Consider the following 18298-nt stretch of genomic DNA (forward strand, 5'->3'; position numbering starts at 1 on the left):
GCAGAAAACAACCTTTCTCCCTCCTCTATGTGACATCCTTTTATATATTTGAACATGGCTATCATATCACCCCTTAACCTCCTCTTCTCCAGGCTAAACATGCCCAGCTCCCTTAGCCGTTCCTCATAAGGCATCGTTTCCAGGCCTTTGACCATTTTGGTTGCCCTCCTCTGGACACGTTCCAGTTTGTCAGTGTCCTTCTTGAACTGTGGTGCCCAGAACTGGACACAGTACTCTAGGTGAGGTCTGACCAGAGCAGAATACAGTGGCACTATTACTTCCCTTGATCTAGATGCTATACTCCTATTGATGCAGCCCAGAATTGCATTGGCTTTTTTAGCTGCCGCGTCACACTGTTGGCTCATGTCAAGTTTGTGGTCAACCAAGACTCCTAGATCCTTTTCACATGTAGTGCTCTCAAGCCAGGTGTCACCCATCTTGTATTTGTGCCTCTCATTTTTTTTGCCCAAGTGCAATACTTTACATTTCTCCCTGTTAAAATTCATCTTGTTTGTTTTGGCCCAGTTCTCTAATCTGTCAAGGTCGTTTTGAAGTGTGATCCTGTCCTCTGGGGTGTTAGCCACCCCTCCCAGTTTGGTGTCATCTGCAAATTTGATCAGGATTCCCTTGAGTCCATCAGCCAAGTCGTTGATAAAGATGTTGAATAAGACCGGGCCCAAGACAGAACCCTGTGGCACCCCACTAGTCACTCTTCTCCAGGATGAAGAGGAACCATTGATGAGCACCCTTTGGGTTCGGTCAGTCAGCCAGTTACAAATCCACTGAGTTACTGGTTCCTGCATTGCAGGGAGGGGGTTGGAATAGATGGGCCTTTGGGTCCCAGTTCTATGATTCTGTGCGGTACACAGAAATACAATACATTGCATAGTGGTAAAGACTGGTCTGTGCACTTGCCCAGTCTGCTGTACAGCTGCTACTAACAGTTGATGGGCAACTTCAAGGCCTCCTCTCTCTCCCTTCTTAGGGTTCTTTGTTCTGTGAACCAACCTTGAACTGAACAATCTTCCAATCCAGAATTTTCTGTGGAAGGAGGTTGGTATAATATGACCACCTTACTAAGTCACAAAGGACGAGTGGCTACTGTTTCTCCAATACTCAAGGAGTTTTCCTATTGCAGTGAAGGACAGAAGGTACCTGGAAGATCTTTTGGTCATAAATATGGCTTTCTGCCATGGAACAGACACACTTTTTTTTTGCTCATTCTGGGGCTTATGGAAGGTACTTAGGATACACACAGCACAACTGTAGGCGTATCAGACTTACGAAGTTTAATGAGACTTATTGCCAGATATGTCTCTAGGACTGCAATTAAAAAGCTTCCCTTTGGTATCTGCCAACATAGTTTGGTGTTGCATCACTTTTTAACAAACAGACACCATAAATAGCTGCTGAGACGCCCAGTTAGGACCAATGCTGGCTGGTGTGTATCTGACGAAGTGTGCATGCACACGAAAGCTCATACCAAGAACTAACTTAGTTGGTCTTTAAGGTGCTACTGGAAAGAAAAAAATTTTTTTGTGGTGTCCATTGGGAGTGATGGGGTGGAAGGCAGGAAGACCCAACAGTAGGTGGCGCCAGAGGCAATGGCAGGCAGAGCTGTGTTTGGTTGTAAGAAGATGGGCAGATAGGGGCAGGCTGAAGTTGGTGAGGCAGTGCCCCACTTGCCCTTATTGACCGGTCTCCACTGATTAGGGGCATGTAGAGAAGGGTCAGAGCCCCAAATAAAAAGACCTCCCCCATGCCACCCCAAATCTGCTATCTGGCACTGGGCAGAAGCTGCTCTGAGCATTTCTGAGCCCTGCCACTGAATGAACTAAAAGGTTTAAATTGATTTAACCAGCTGATTAAACCAACAAATGCTTTTAGCCCTATTAAAAATTGATCGGCTCCCTAATGAGGGACTGCTCAAGGTGATTTACACAATTATTTAAAAACAATGAAACATTGCAATAGCCATTTAATACCAAAGCAGCCGCACGGAGAGCAGTTTAAAGAGTCTTTCCAAAGTGGCAGTTTTCAAAGCCTGCCCAAACTGTACACACACACACACCCTGCCACACACTTAAAGAGAGGGGGGTGGCAGTTGTGAGGAGCAGAAGCAAGAGCTGCAGGGGCCTCTGGTCAGATTGGCAGCAGACTCTGTGCCACAGCAGGGGGCAAACAAAGTGATCAACATGTGAGCCTCTCTGGGCCAAGGATGGGAAAGTTTTCCCCCCCAAAGAACCTTCTGGGTAGCCTGAGGGCCACATGCCAGTGGTGGGTGGAGCCAGAATGCAAATTCTACCTTCCTAAAGTAGGCCAATATTGACACATGCAAATACACCCCTCTTTATCCTCCATCCAGATAAGCAAGAGGGGGCATGGCAGACTGAGGTGCCTGGAGGGCTGCATTTGACCTCCAGGCCTGAAGTTCTCCCTCCCCTGGGGTAAACGTTAAAGGTAAAGGTACCCCTGACCGTTAGGTCCAGTTGCAGATGACTCTGGGGTTGCATGCTCATCTCGCCGGCTTTTGTCTCCAGACAGCTTCCGGGTCATGTGGCCAGCATGACTAAGCCGCTTCTGGTGAACCAGAGCAGCGCACGGAAACACCGTTTACCTTCCCGCCGGAGCGGTACCTATTTATCTACTTGCACTTTGTGCTTTCGAACTGCTAGGTGGGCAGGAGCTGGGACTGAGCAACGGGAGCTCACCCCGTCGTGGGGATTCGAACCGCCGACCTTCTGGTCGGCAAGCCCTAGGCTCTGTGGTTTAGACCACAGCACCACCTGCGGTTCTCCCTCCCCTGGGGTAGGCCTCAGTTATTCTAATCTACAATGAGCACAAAAAGCTTCTTTCACGAAGCTGGAAATTTCAAAGGCACTTTCTGCTGGCTACTGCTCTGACTTCCTCTTGGCACCTGCTTACCTGGTCCAGGTACCCTGAAGGAGAGGCTCATTGCCCGCCAGCATTAACTTGTTCCCGACCACAATTGATTAGAGCCTGGTGCTGATAACGCCAAGGTTTCAGGCTCAATCCCCGTTTGGGGCAGCTGCATATTCCTGCATTGCGGGGGGTTGGACTAGATGACCCTCAGGGTCCCTTCCAACTCTAAAATGCTATGATTCTTCTCTGCTAGCTGTGATTTCTCAGGATGGAGCTCCTCACAGCTCCAACTGCCATGGGCTCTTGGAGTTGAGGAGAGTGTATGCATTTGTGTGTCCAGATGCTGCTTTTACAGGCGTCTGGCCTCCCAGGACCTGTTTAATTTTCTCCTTCCAAGGTGGCATTAGCAGCAACTGCGAGACAATGCTGCCGCCTTAACTCGGACAAGCGGGGACCGTCTATCCTCTCCAACGCTGACGTCATGCTCATCCTTCCCCCCCTCCATCTTAATTCCCCCTCTGAGACCGAGGTGAGATGAGGTGCTGCCAGCGCCAATCAGCTTTAGCAGTGCAGGTCTGTCTCTGTCATCTCGGTAGTGTTGGCTGCAAACCGTTAGGAGTGCAGGGTGGTTTTTCTGCGCAGGCTTCTAGATGTCCTGTTTATTGATCATTGCTCCTGATTAGTTTGCAGGAAGATCAGGCATGGCAGGCTAATTAATGAGCGTTTATTCTGACTTGTTTGTGGAGTGGTTAGATGATGTTGTTTGTGTCAAAAACAGGGGTTGCCCCCACTCTCCCAGCACTTTCCTTATCACAATAATTCTAGTTCTGTGGGCAGGGAGTTTGTTGCTCAAGACCTCCCAACCAGCTCTCATACCCCTCATGCATTTAAAGCACATGACTTCCCTCCCAAGAATCCTGGGAACTGCAGTTTGCCTCTTTCAGAGCTACAATTCCCAGCACCCTTAACCAACCACGGTTCTCAGGATTATTTGCTGGAAATACATCTTTGCTATGGTATGTACGTAATCTATAAACGCTGTTATGGGAATTGTAAGGTCTAAGATATAAAATAAATGTTCATAAATGTACCAGACAAACACATACATAAATATATAACCTACATGTCTGAAACAATACAGGAAAGCATTCCTGAAACCATTTTGACTCTCCCAAATTGACCTCAAATGTTTCTCTGCGAGGAGGAAGGACATGGGAAAACCTTCCCATTGTCTCTTTGCTCACAAATCCTGTCTTAAGGGCGTATCTGTGTATGAATAGGGTGAACCTGTGACCTGGATTCAGGAACTGAGTATTTACCATCACAAAAGAATGGCCAGGATGCCCAGGTAAAAGCAATCAGTGACTATTATCAGGTATCCTGGCAGACAGGTTTTTTTGCTGTAGACCACCCCTTCAGTGATGTATGTATGATGTATTGGAGGGTGACCTTGAGCTACAGAGTGGCAGTTTCAAAAGTCTATACAGTGGTACCTTGGGTTAAGTACTTAATTCGTTCCGGAGGTCCATTCTTAACCTGAAACTGTTCTTAACCTGAAGCACCACTTTAACTAATGGGGCCTCCCGCTGTTATCGCGCCGCTGGAGCATGATTTCTGTTCTCATCCTGAAGCAAAGTTCTTAACCCGAGGTATTATTTCTGGGTTAGCAGAGTCTGTAACCTGAAGCGTATGTATCCCAAGGTACCACTGTATAAGAGCTTGCACACCAGTTTTCTGGGTTCCTCCTCCCTCCTGCATGGGGACAGGGTGAGCACCCTGTTGCAACAGTTAATAAAGATCAGGCTTACTAGCTGCTTTGCTCCTCAATATCCTCTGGTTGGCCTCTGTTATTTTCTCCTACCGGTGGAGAACCTACATAAGGACTCTATACGGGCTCTTGGGTACCCCATAAGGGAAAAGGAGCAGTTTTTTTTAATAACAATGTACAAATTTCTGGGTGTGTAATTGAATCCCACCTGGATATAGCGGCAGTATCTGGAAATGTTCTGTGTTGGACTGCCATTTCAGTGACCCAACTTTTCTCTGTGTTGCTTCATGCCTCCCCAATCCCTTGCTATGTTGTGATTCTGCAGGCTTTTTTTGTGTGGAAAGCCTACAAGCCAAGCTTTTAGAAATGGCTGACATTTTTACTGTTGACTCCACAGCTGGGTCAGAAGCAGAAACGGCCTTTTAAGCCAGGAGTGGCTTTGTTCCTAGCCTCCCGTCCCCCATCCTCACTCCCCAACCTGTTTGCAAATAACTACAGGCTGCCACAGGAGGAAATGTGAACGCAAAGCTTCTGCTGCCTGGCAGTGTGTGAGGCTCAAACGCTTAACAAAGGCCAGCTCCTACGTGCCGAAGGCTCAGAGCAGAGAGCTTTGTCAGATGCTAGGTCCACACAGATGGGCCAGAGCAATCTAGTGGCACAGCAATTAGGCAAGGCTGCATTTTCTCTCCTTCACTGCTTCCAGCACAAGCTCTCCCCTTCCGCCTTTCTTTTTTGGCAAATCAGGATTTTTTGGCTACCGAAGAGAAAGGCCTGATGTTACTCAAGCAGTTGCCAGATTCAGTTTAATCAGAGGACTATGTATACAAGGAAGATCTGACTGGGCCTAACATTTGCAACTGTGTTTACTGCTTGACCGTGGTCATAACAGTTTAGGGTGGCTTCTGTTGCTTCCCCTTTCCACTGGTGCATATGGGAAAGTCGACCAATCATCTATCAAACACTTCAGATATGGGCAAATGAAATATGCCCGTCCATCTCTCTCCACTTCCTGAGCTGCCTCGCTGATGTAAGCAGGCAGAAGTACTGCCAGAAAGCTGACATGGAGGAGAAGGTACTGTAGACTCAGTGTTGGAAGGCACCTCAAAGGTCATCTGTTATGACCTCCTGCCCAATGCAGGAAATCCACTACTGTGGGGTTGCCATATGTCCTCTTTTTCCAGGGCATGCCTTCTTTTCCATGAGTAGAGTTGCCATAGCGATCCATAGTTAAAAGTTGTTGTTGTTTAGTCGTTTAGTCGTGTCCGACTCTTCATGACCCCATGGACCAGCGCATGCCAGGCACCCCTGTGTTCCTCTGCCTCCCGCAGTTTGGTCAAACTCATGCTGGTAGCTTCATAGTTAAAAGTAGAAGTTGGCAAATCCGAAACCAGCATGCTCAAGTATTCCAAAAGGACTGGAGTAAACTTATACGATATTTGAAAGATTATTGTAAGCAATTAACATCACTAGCAGGGTTGTCTGAAGACTTGTAATGAGAAATTCTCTACCTTTCTATTTAAATTTTGAGTTATTTTGTAATGTGTGTTCCAATTAGAATTGGAAAATGTACAAAAATGCAATAATAAAAAGGTTAATTTTGAAAGCCATGAGGCAGGAGGGGAGGAAGTTGCCAGGCTCTAAAAAGCCAGGGACATAAAGTGGAGTGTTATGATGTGAACGTATATTATCTATCTATCTATCTATATGCGCAAATGTGTCCTCTTTTTTGCTCTTCAAAATATGGCAACCCTACACTAGTGCAGGTATAGTTTGGAGAGCAGTATAAAATATAAGATAGGGGTCACCTGGATTACTAGCAGTACATGTGAAAAGGACAAGTGATTTAGGAGAGGGCTGCACATGCCTAAGTCAGATGTGGTTGTTTACAAGGCAACTTGAGGTGGATCAGTGACTCCCCAAAGTCCCAAGTCACTCTGCAGACTTGGATTTGTAAAGCTACTTCTGCATATATATATATATTTTAAAAGTAAAACCTAGCTGACTAGAGAAGAGCCCTTCAAAGAGAGGGCACCCTGAAAGAGAGGACTGTCCTCTGTAAAGTAGGACACATGGCCACCCTACAGATGGCTTGCATTGCATGGGTTGGGAAGACTGCCAGCCTCCTTCTCCAGCACCCTTGATAGCACCAGAAACCCTCCATCCAAGGTAGCTGCCTAATTTCCCACCATACTCAGGGTGAGATAACTCCCCTGGGTGACAGCTGAGTAGCATCAGCAATGCAGATACACACACATACACACAACCGGTTCATTAATGGTCATATGGTACCAGCATTAAGGGAGGGGCACTATCATGGTGGTGCACAGTAAAACAGTGGCGTAGCGTGGGGGTGCAGGGGGGGCCAGCCGCACCGGGCGCAACATCTGGGGGTTAGGGTTAGGGGCGCAAATCCACGGGTTAGGGGGCGCAAATCCACGGGTTAGGGGGGCAAATTACTTGCCCTGCCCCGGGTGCTGACAACCCACGCTACGCCACTGCAGTAAAATTATGCTCATAGAGCAAGTGCAAAAGTAATACTCATGAAACAAACACAAAATATATCACAAACCAGATTAACCCATCATACTTCAAAGAGAAAATCAGGGTGGGAGCTGGGAAGTGTTGAGAGATTTAGGGAGGAGGGTTTGCTGAGAAAGAGGCAGGATTGTTGCTCTTGACCTGTGTGAAAGCATTGGTGTGCCTGGAGCTCTTAGGACAAGGAACTTTGCAAAGCATCAGACTGTGAGCAAAGTGTGAACCAGATCAGGCCCAAGGCACTCTGTTCTTCCCATTCTCATCCTAGTCCAGCGTCCTGTTCTCACCCTGGCCAACCAGATGCCTATGGGAAGCCCAAGAATGTGACATCAGGGCAATAGCATCCTCCTCACCTGTGATTCCCAGCAGCTGGTCTTCAAAGGTCTGGTTCTGGAGGTAATATAGCCATTGTGATTAGTAGCCACGATGGGCCCAAGTCCCTTGATTTCAAAAGGCTTAGGGACAAACCACATTTCCTTGGGGTGGAGGGTGGGATATCATGCAGTTAGGCTCCTTCTGTTTTAATTAAAAAGAAAAGTAAGTTGGCTACATGAAGAAAGCCTCCTCTACAGGAAATTAATGTGATTGCCATCTTTTCCGTAGGAAAGTACTGTTTCTTCTGCAGAGGTGTTTGGTTTCTAATCTCTCTCTGAACAGTTTGCTCCCATCTGGAGGTCTGGAGCCCATTCTGCGTGGAGCAGCTGCCTTAAAAGAACAGGAAGGACCTGTTACAGGAAGGACCTGTCACAGCATGGTTACAGGATGAGGTCATCGCTTCGTCCCTCTCCTTGCAGGAAGGGCGATGTTTTCAGTAATCCCTCCTCCTCCTTTGGATGATGCCCTGCGTTCCTAGTTGGTTTCTTTTTCGTAGGGTTGCCATATTCCCAAAAGTGAGAATCTGTTGATTCCCAAATATTTATCCCAAATATATTTAAGTTTTGGGGCTTGTTTTCAATTCTTAAAGCATTTTTTCCCCTTTAAAAATTGCCCTACTTGCCATACCTCCGGGTTTCCCTGGACATTTTGCCGATTCAGCGAAAATCCTCCCAAGATGCCTTTTTAACAGTCTGATTCCCGGATGTGAATATGTGATATGGCAGTCCTATTTTAAGGGTGCTTTGGATATCCATGATGAGATACAAAATCAAATGCTGTTGTTAATTTCAATAATTTTCAATATTTTAAATATGCTGCTGACTCTGCATTATTAGATTGCATGCCAAGATTAGTGTCACGAACTGGCAGGACTACGGGGAAAAGGAAGAGGAGGAGGATCCCAGCCCGGGGTTTAGCCAGGACTGGGACACACCGGGGCAAGCTGGGGGTGGGAAGGAGATGTTAGTGTAGGAAGTACTCACAGGGTGCCAGAGGAGGACGAGAGGATGGGGGTCGGTGCACAGAAATCAAAGCAGCAGGACCCATCACCAGAGCCAGAGGGACCCTGTCTCTCCAAACACAGCAGGCTCTGAGGCATAGGGAGCTCCAGGAAGCTGAGGCAGGCAAGGGCCCACAGCCCAGCTCCTTAGCTGGCCAGGTGGGGCTCATTAGCTCTGGGAAGAAAGGTGTGGTTCCTCAGATGGAGCAGGCTCAGAACAGGTGAAGTTCATCTGCCTCGTCAAGCCCTGATGCTGCAATCAGCACGCAAAGGGAAGCAGAGTCTGCTCAACTGCCCATGTTGATGACCTTGGATACTCCTGGACCTCCATGGGGCCATACTTTTGGCTTGATGCTGCACTGCATCCTGACTTCAGACTTGCATTGACACTGGACCTTGTTTCCTGACCTTCTTTGGATCTTGGATTGTGGACTTTGCGGATGCTGATTTTGAACTTGGCCTTAGCACACTGTCTGGCTGCCAGGTAGGCCTGGGGGCTCAGGACAATTAGTAACTGAGTATAATCAGGTGGTTTCCTGGGACCACATATATTCTGTGATTAGGTGTCAAGCTAGACAGAATCCTAGGCTCCGTTGCAGTGGAATGGGGGTGAGGGGAAGAGTCAATGTATTTCAGCTTTCTCCATTGAATCAGATAGCAGTATTTAACTTACGCCCCCTCCTTGCCAGAGCAATGTTATACTGACACAGGAGCCGGTCTGAAATGTCACTCTAGAAGTAACTCTTTGTGTCCAAAGACAACAGAGTCTTACAGCATTGTGGACTAGAGCCCGTCTTCATCAGATGTAAGATAATATCTGTCTGCAAATTTCTTCTCTTGAGAACGTTTAACCTGCTCTTCAGCCGAAAAGGCTCCCAGACCAACTTACCGACATTTGATTAAAACAAGACAGGATTTTAATCTAAAAGATGCAACACAAAAGGGGGATGGGGAGGGAAGGGGGAGGGGACGGGACACAAATTCTTTAAGTTAAATAGTAGCTCTTATAATGGTCAGCTGCTATGGAAACAGTTCAGGGGCAGGAAGAGCCCAGTGGAGCTGTTATTTTGATGGAGCTGCTTCTCATCGCATGAGGCTGATGAATTTCCAAATCATCATACAGCTAAACCTGGTGCCATTGATGTCAATGACCTCTAAAGGGTTGAGTCTGTACCAAAGGTCCACATGTGTTAGCTTGGCTTACTAGCCAAGCATTATTTGTGATCACCACCAATTTGCTTCCTCATATCTTCCGGCATGCACAGGTGACTTGGGAGAGAGGCAGGGCCTTCTCTCATCTGGATGGGGTTGGGCAAAAGTAAGAAGCAGAAGGATTCTCTCCTACTGCTCAGATGGGACTCCTGTAATTTCTTACCTCCTCAAAAATTGCTGTGGAAATAAGACCTCTAGGGTGGTGGTAGGTCAAGTGTTCAGCTCACCAGTGGGTTGGGGGCACTTGGCTCTGATGTGCTGATTTGTGGATTGCTGGTCTATCAGAGTATGATCCAGTAGATCTGTTCAGGCTTTCAGGTGCAGTGGAAGACTCTTCCTTTTTTTTGCTGCAATACACTAACATGGCTAGAAGTTCCCAGGAAATGGTGGGCAATTTGGCTTTGCTCTGCTGGTTTCCCCACTCGGGACCAATGAAGAACAATCGGTCAAAGAGTGCCCCAACCCTATGCTCCCCTTTGCAGAGTGCTGCAGCTAGGTCTGGCCAGAGCCACAAACTCTAGGGGCCCCCAACCTGCAAGTGACAGCACGGAGAGCAGCAAATGATCTGCAAACAGGCCCTGGATCAGCACTTGTGCCAGCTTGGGCCTGTGCTGGGGCTGATCTTGTGGATCTTGGGCCTGTGCTTTTGGATCTTGTGGGGATCTTTGCAAGCCAGAGGGACTGTTGTGGGCACCACACCACAACAAAGCACACCCCACTACCTGTTCTGTTAGCTCTAGTGGGATGTTAGTTTGAAGCCTTCAGTGGGAAGAAGGGTGTGGAGGGACCCTGGGGGCCTCTGGGGGGGTGCATGTGTGCCCGTGGGCACCACGTTGGCAACCCCAGATGCTACTTGGGGAAGAGAAGGGCCATGTTAGTTGTGTGCTTCACAGCTTGAAGTAACACACGCAGCTGTTTTTTAAAAGGGACCTTGTTCGTGGCCCATAAGACCATGAAATGAAGATCTGAAATTAACAGCATGCCCCACTGTCTTTGCATGTAATACCTACATTCCCAGTGACAAGAATAGCTCTGTGCAGGAGGGTCGTGGCAATACTTTGCTGGCATTTGCTTTATGGAAAAGATAGCTGTGACTCAACTGACAGAGTTTCATATCCAAAATGAGTTTTTGCTGTCAAGGTGTTTTCAACCTGAAATGACTAAGTAGGCAGATGTTTGTGGGTGCAAGGCAGGGGGAAGCAACAGGTTTAGGGGTGAGAACACACAGCATTTGGCACAGGAGCCCTTTCAGTCTCTGCAGCTAGCCCTGGAGCAACCTCTGCCATCTGCAAAACAACAACCACAACCCCCCACCCCAAAGCAGCAGGCAGTCACATGTATCACAAAATTATCTTTATTTCTCTGACGGCTGTAAACAAAAGTGTACAGTACTTCTCAACTCATACAGAGCCTTTTCTATAAGCTGCTCTGCAACACAGTAGTAAAAACATCAGATTTCCAAAAGTGCCTTGTTACATTAATTTCCTTGCCAGGATTTGTGCAAATTCAGAGGAGCAGGGGAGGAAATACAGTATATAGATCAGCTTGCCCCAGCCCCTTCCTGGATGTTGCTCGACATAAACCCCCTAGATGGCCAATGCTTGGGACAATGGGAGCTTTTGCCTAACAACATCTGGAAGGCACCAGGTTGAGAAAGGTTGAATTATAGACTATGGGATCCATGGGTTTCAATGTTGGCTGTTCTGTTTCCCCGTAGTCAGAAATGCCCCCCCTTCTCCTGTGCATGACAGTTTCTAGTGCAATGACTGTGATCCTTAAATCACTTATTTTAGAGTATTACCTCTGAGGTTCATGACAGCACGATCCTAGGCATGCCTACTTAGATGTAAGTCCCACTGAGTTCTGTGGGACTTGCTCCCTGGTAAATGTGTCTAGGATTGTAGCCTTAGCAACATATTAATCTCTTTCAACTCACATTGTTTATAGCTAATAGTTATACATTCCATTTGTTAATACTGGCTTTGCTAGACATGCAAAATAATCCTCCTCTCTCCCAGTTCCCCCACCGTCGTATTTTTATGTGCATTAAAACAGAACGAACACCAGAGGGCAGCAAAATACAGAAAAGGGGAAAATCTATTTTGTTTCTAAAAGCTGGAAAATACAAATAAATAATGTGTACATTTATTTTAGAAGCTGGCGAATTTCGGGTCTCTCTCTTCTTCCATCAGTTGGGTGGGGTGGGAGAAATAAAAGATGGAGAAGGGGATACAATGGAATTTGTTTAAATGTAGAAAAATATTTTCTGAAGATCTGAGGTAATTAAGGCTGTAGGAACTCAAAAAGCAAGGTCAAAAGGTCTTGAGGTTTCTTCCCATTTAAGAAAATAATGCATTACAAAGATCTCAAACAAACAACTGACATCAGATTTTGGACATGTAACTAACACACAGACACACACACACACACGCAAACACACAGGCACACACACCAATCTGTCCGAAACACGTTTGTGTTTTGTTTTTTAATGTATGGATTAAAAAAATAAATGATATATATATTTCTCTCTTCTTTCCCTAAGTGAAAAATAAATAAAAAGATAAAACGGCAAGTTCACTCACATAAGGGAAAGGACATTAGGAAGGGGAGAAATGAAGGAGGGGGAAAGGATTTTTGCGAATTAGTCTTTGAGCAGCGCAGGATCCTTGGGAGTGGGATGACTCAGACGTCACTGGGAGATCTGGACCGGAAAGGCATGGTGGAAGAAATGCAGCCGCAGCAGATAGTCCACAACACTTTTTGGATTTCTTGGTTCCTGAAGGCATAGATCACAGGGTTGATCATGGAATTGTAGGTAGCTGGGAGTATTGTCATATAGGTGTAGAGAGCTGGGTACGTGTAATCTCCGAGGAGGCAGTAAATGGCAAAGGGGAGCCAACAGGAAGCAAAAGTCCCCAGGATGACAGCCAAGGTGGAGATGCCTTTCCTGGTGGTGACGTAGTGCGAAGTGGCCAAGAAGTGTCTCTGGAGGGCAATCTGCTGTGCGTGCCTGCAGACGATCTTGCAGATCTGCACGTAGAGCTGCAACATCATGGCGAAGACCATGAAGAAGGAGATGGAGAGGATGATGAGGTTGTTCTTGGTCAGGGGTTTGACGATGCTGCAGGTGGAGTCGTCCTTCAGGCAGTTCCAGCCCATGACGGGCAGCAGTCCGAAGCAGATAGAGACCCCCCAGGTGATGATGAGCATGATGTACGTCCGGGTCACCGTCCTTTCCGAATAGTAGGTCAGCGCATTGTAGAGGGACAGGTACCGGTCTATGGTGATGGCCAGGAGGCTGCCCACGCTGGCGGTGAAGGAGCACACCAAGAGGCCCACCGTGATGAGGTTCACCACCTGGGACTGGATGCAGTAAACAAAGGCAAAGTGGAAGATGAGGCCCAAGCCGGCTAGCAGGTCTGCGGTGGCTAAGCTCCCGATCAGGAGGAACATCGGAGTCCGGAAGGCAGGGGTGTAGAAAATGATGGCCACCACAATGGCATTCTCGCAGGAGATGATGGTCCCGGAAACGCAAAGCACCACGTCCCAAGGATTCAAGGGAAGAGGAGGAGGAGCTTCGGAGAGATACAGGGAATTGCTGCTGCCATTGCTGGGCAGGAACCAGCCGGGCTGCTGGTCTTCAGTGGCATTGAGGCGCACCTCCTCTTTCATGCTGTCCTCTGATGACCTGCAGTGGCACAAAAACACCCACTTAGCGTCCTCTGAGACATGATGGAAATCGGCAGGCGTTTGTAAGTGTCTGGGGACCAGAAGGTGTGTGCGTGTATGTGTTGATGGAGGTGGGTGGGGGTATTAGAACCAACTCCAGCCTTTATAGTACTGGGAATCAAGGCAGAGGCGAACAGGCTGCCTTTCAGTGCTGAACTTTGCTGGTGGTGGTAGGAGTGCCCATCAAAATGCCACCCCTGTTGCACGTGATGTCTGCATGCATCTTATCTATGGTCTCTGGATGGGATATTTCTGGCAAGGGCCTGTCATTGTTTGCCATCGTTCTCTCCCCCCCCCCCAGCCCTCCTTTCTTTTTTCTCAAATAAAGCCATCAAGATAAAGGATAGTAAACAAAATGCCACTATTGTTTCTGGTCAACGTACGCTTCCCCGGATTACATCATCACTGCGTACCTGGCAATAATCTTCCTTCCTTCACCCCCTCCCTTGCCCAAAACACACACAGACTGAGCTCTTTCAAATCACCGACTTTCCCCAAAGTTTACGCAAGACTCTATAATGGAAAACTGTAAGAAGGCAGTGATGCCCTTACAGCACAACTCTTTTGGCACCGAAAGCATCACCGGTGGGTTTGTAAGGTCTGGCAGCAGCCTGCTCATCTCAGCCTTTGCCACGGAGCTGACATTGTTATTACATATGCCAAAGACCCGGTTTTACTCCCTTTTCTTCTTTGCTTGTCTGTTGTACTAACCCCCAACGCTTGAGTATTTGGTCATCATGCCATGTCGTGCCTAGTAAAATTCAGGCAGTTATCTTTAGAATTATTTTCCCCAAATTCATACTGCAGAGCTACATTCTGGTTTGCTTCCTGGAGACAGGGCTACAGTGGGGAATGCTATACAGTATGTGGGTGAGAAAGTGAGACAGAGGTTTGGTTTGCTTCTAAACCCCTTCCTCTCTTTTCCCTGGGGACTAAGAATGCATGCAAGCCATACCCCTTACAGAACTACAATTCCCAGCACCCTTAACAAACTACAGTTCCCAAGAGTCTTTTTTGGGGGGGTGCCCTTCAAATGTATGGCATGTCTGCAACCCTGTCCAGGTCTACTCAGAAGTCAGTCTCATTTAGTTCGCTGAGGCTTCCTCCCAGGTAAAAGCATAGAGAATTGCAGCTCTAAGGCTTAATTTTTAAATGGATTTTTTTTTGGGGGGAGGGGGGTCTCACCTTTTGCATTGGGAAAGGGGATTTGATGCAGAGAAGCTGGTCTGTCCTGAGCATGTCAAATACTGCGGAAAAGAGGAGGGCGGCGATGGTGGCGGCGGCGGCACTTACCTCGGGTGATGTTCCAGAACAGGAGGCTGCACATTCAATCGGGATGGAGGGGAGGGGGGTCCGCTGCCTTGCGCGTCCGATTGGGTGGCTGCAGGACAAGGAATCCGCCTCTCTCAATGCAGATGCCCGCTGTCCTCCTATACCAGGAGGGCTGCGGACTGCAGGCTCCGTTGCAGCTGCAATCCGAAGAGCAGCGAGGCTGGCTGGCAGGCAGACTGGCAAGGAGAAGCGCGGAGTTATACTTGAACAAGCCCCCTTTTTGAGGGTGACTCACACTTCAGGCTTTGGGGCTGGGGCGGCTCCTCACTTCGCATGTCTTTCTCCCGGGTGACGTCAATGGGCGGCGGGAGCCAATCACCTGGCTGCAGAGGATAGGGGCGCGCGCGCGCGCCTTGTGGCATAGTAAAGCTGGAGAATTCCATTCATAAAAAAGGGAATGTATGCAAAATAACAATAATAATAATAGACAGCACCGCTGGGACTCTTGATGCGTAACCAGCAGGTGCCTTCCCCCTCCTCCTCCTCCTCCTCCTCCTTCCGCCCACCCTGCCCTTCTAAAGTCCTCTACGGAAAAGGAATTGTGAAGGGAGGAGGAGGAGGGGAGGAAGAGGCTCCCCGGCCTCAGGATTCCCCGACCAGGAGCAGCACTGTGGTCCAAGCAGGGCCGGATTTCAGTCTTTCAAATATCAGCAGTACCCTCTGCTGGCTCAAAATTCGGCACCTCCCACCCTCTCGCCATGCCTTCTGTTCAATTCACTACGTCATAGTTATGGCACCCGCTAGGCTGGGTGCCCAGTGCTGTGGAACCAGTCATGCTGCCCTAAATCCGCCTCTGGTCCAAGGACATAATGGAGGGAAGAGCTGGTGGTGTGGCTGGTTTATAATGTGCCAGGTTGGGTCTCTATGAGGACGAGGCATGAATGGGACAAAACATTTCGAGCCTCAGGTCCAACTCGCCCATGAGGCAAGGTGAGGCAAGCACCTCAGGCCAGTGGCGTAGCGTGGGTTGTCAGCACCTGGGGCAGGGCAAGTAATTTGCCCAAACCCGTGGATTTGCGCCCCCTAACCCTAACCCCCAGATGTTGCGCCCGGTGCGACCGGCCCCCCCTGCACCCCCCACGCTACGCCACTGCCTCAGGCAGCAGAATCCACCAGGGCAGCCGGTCCAGTCTCCAAGAAATGCATTGCCTGCAGTGACAGCAACAGCTGTGGCATACTCCTTGGAGGCCAGATCTGCTGTCCTCTTGGCGAATAGGAGGTGCTGCCTCTCTTCTCCCACCCTTGTTCGGGATGTAGATCAGTATATGTCCCTAAACCTCATGCCCAAGCAAATGTGGAAGTCAGATCATGGAGATTCCCTCTCCTTTTATCTCCCACCAAGGGCATAATGATTCATCTGCCACACTGAGCGTTGGCCCTCAAGTTGAGAGCATGGACATCTCTCCATGGGATGGTTTTACTGATCAAAGCTTTACCTCAATTTACTTTGTACTTAGATGCTGGATTTCTGCCTGTGCTCCTTGTCTGAAGTCTTTGGGTATAGTTCTGCATGAGCCTGTGTGACACAGGTAGGGAAATTGTGGCTTAAACTTAAATCAGTCCCAGCCAGCAAGGCCTCTTAGGTGAGGTGGGAGTTGTAGTCCAACCACCTCTGGAGGGCCACCTCTGCTCTGTTGTGGGACATCATGCCTGAGTTGATTTTAAAAGGTTTTCTGACCAAATCTGGCCTTCTGAATGAGCCTTAAGCAAGAACATAAGAGAAGCCTGCTACATTAGGCCAATGGCCCATCTAATCCTGCACTGGAGGAGGGCTGCAGCTCAGTGGCAGAGCACCTGTCTTGCATGCTGAAGGTCCCAGGTTCCGTCTTCAGCATCTCCAGGTAGGGCTGGGAGAGACTCCCTGCGTAAAACCCTGGAGAACCAATGCTTGTCAGTGTAGACAGTACTGAGCTGGAGGAGCTTCATAGATGTTCTTCTCCCCGTTTTCACAACTGCCAACCAGCTACCTGTGGGAAACCCTTCATATCTGTGGTCATGTAAGGATCTTATTCATCAGTCTTCATAGACTCTAAACTGGACGGGGCAAACTCATTTTATTCCAGCACCGTTCATCCATTTGGAGGTCCATTTTTAAATAGCAGCAGCAAGGGCTTTGACTAATTTAGAATCAAGGCACTCTGGCTGATAACAGTGTTTTGCAGAGCTGCAATCACTGCCTGATTGTCAATCCCGGTCTCCAGGTAATTTGCTACAGAGTTGTATTCCCCTTCATTAGCTGCATTACATCATTGTGCGGCTAAAGGGAAACGTGCTTGGATCTACATTTTCAGCCTCTCTCAGGCTACTAAGGACAGTGAAATGGGATGGTGAAAAGCCTGTTGGAAATCCAAAACTGGTCTGGGAAAACCTTCCTTAATCTGGTGTCCTCCAAATGCTTTGAACTACAACTCCCGTAATTCCTGACCATCAGCGATGCAAGCTGGGACTGATGGGAGTGGGAGTCAAAAACAGTTCAGGATGCTGCGATGTGATTACTGACAGGGGTGAAACCTTGCCAGCATATTACACCTCTGCTCAGTGATCTGAACTGGCTGCTGCTGGGTGAAATTCAAGGTTTCTCTATTAGTATATAGAGCCCTTAACAGTTTGGGACCTGTTCCCTTGAAGAATTGCTTTACCCCATATATGCCCACTTTGATTGGCAGAAGTGGCTCTTTCACACTTGCAAGTGTGGCAGCACATACACCGTGTAACTCCCAGCCTATTGATAGAAGGCAGGCATCTTTGCTGTACAGTTTTCGGCACCTCCTAAAAACATTTTTGTTTACGCGTGCTTGCCCAGGTAAACTTAAATAACAAGTCTTGCTCAGGTATGTAAATCTGACATGTATGTTAACACTCCCCCCCCCCCGCACCATGCATAAACCTTATAGGAAGCTCAGAGGGGCTTACAGAGGCCTTCCTTGTGATCATGTCTCAAGGATCAGATCTGTCTGCTTCCTACTCTGCTGGCCAGTTGCCCATCTCCCCTTCTTGGGCAAGGTTCTTGAGCGGATGGTCACAGAACCAGATCCAGGTGCTCTTGGAGGAAACTGATTTCCTAGATCCATTTCAATCAGGGTTTAGGCCCAGTTCTGGCACAGAAACTGCTTTGGTCACCATGTATGATGACTCATTTTGGGAGAGAGAGACAGGGGAAATGTGTCCCTGTTAATTCTCCTCAACCTCTCAGTGACTTTCTGTACCATGGTATCCTTCTGGAGTTGGGGATGGGTGGCCCCACTTTGTGGTGGTTCTGGTCCTACATGGATGGTCATCTCCAGGGGGTGATGCTTGGGGAGTGCCTTTCATCCCCATGGAGTCCTCAGGGTTCAATTTTATCCCCTATAATCTATAACATCTATATGCACTGCTGAGTGGGGTTATCCGGAGTTTTGGAGTGCGCTGTCAGCAATATGTTGATGACACACAGTTCCACTTCTCTTTTACATCTACAGGTGAGG

At 48.2% G+C, this 18298-nt stretch overlaps 1 protein-coding gene across 2 annotated transcripts; it reads right to left on the bottom strand.

Moving 5' to 3' along the window:
* Window positions 1–11109: 11109 nt before the first annotated feature.
* GPR3 (G protein-coupled receptor 3) lies at window positions 11110–15162 on the bottom strand. 2 transcript variants are annotated; one of them, XM_083628324.1, is made up of 2 exons: window positions 14796–15162; window positions 11110–13461 (listed from the first exon to the last, which is right to left on the bottom strand). In XM_083628324.1, exon 2 carries the CDS (start codon window positions 13443–13445, stop codon window positions 12456–12458), a length of 990 nt encoding a protein of 329 aa, XP_083484450.1. In that variant the 5' UTR covers window positions 13446–13461; window positions 14796–15162; the 3' UTR covers window positions 11110–12455. The 2 variants fall into 2 exon arrangements, with proteins under 2 accessions (XP_083484450.1, XP_083484451.1); XM_083628325.1 differs by lacking the exon at window positions 14796–15162 and adding an exon at window positions 14688–14783.
* Between the last annotated feature and the right edge of the window lie 3136 nt (window positions 15163–18298).

Source organism: Podarcis filfolensis, assembly GCF_964270895.1.
Source record: "Podarcis filfolensis genome assembly, chromosome: 8".
Taxonomy (NCBI): domain Eukaryota; kingdom Metazoa; phylum Chordata; class Lepidosauria; order Squamata; family Lacertidae; genus Podarcis; species Podarcis filfolensis.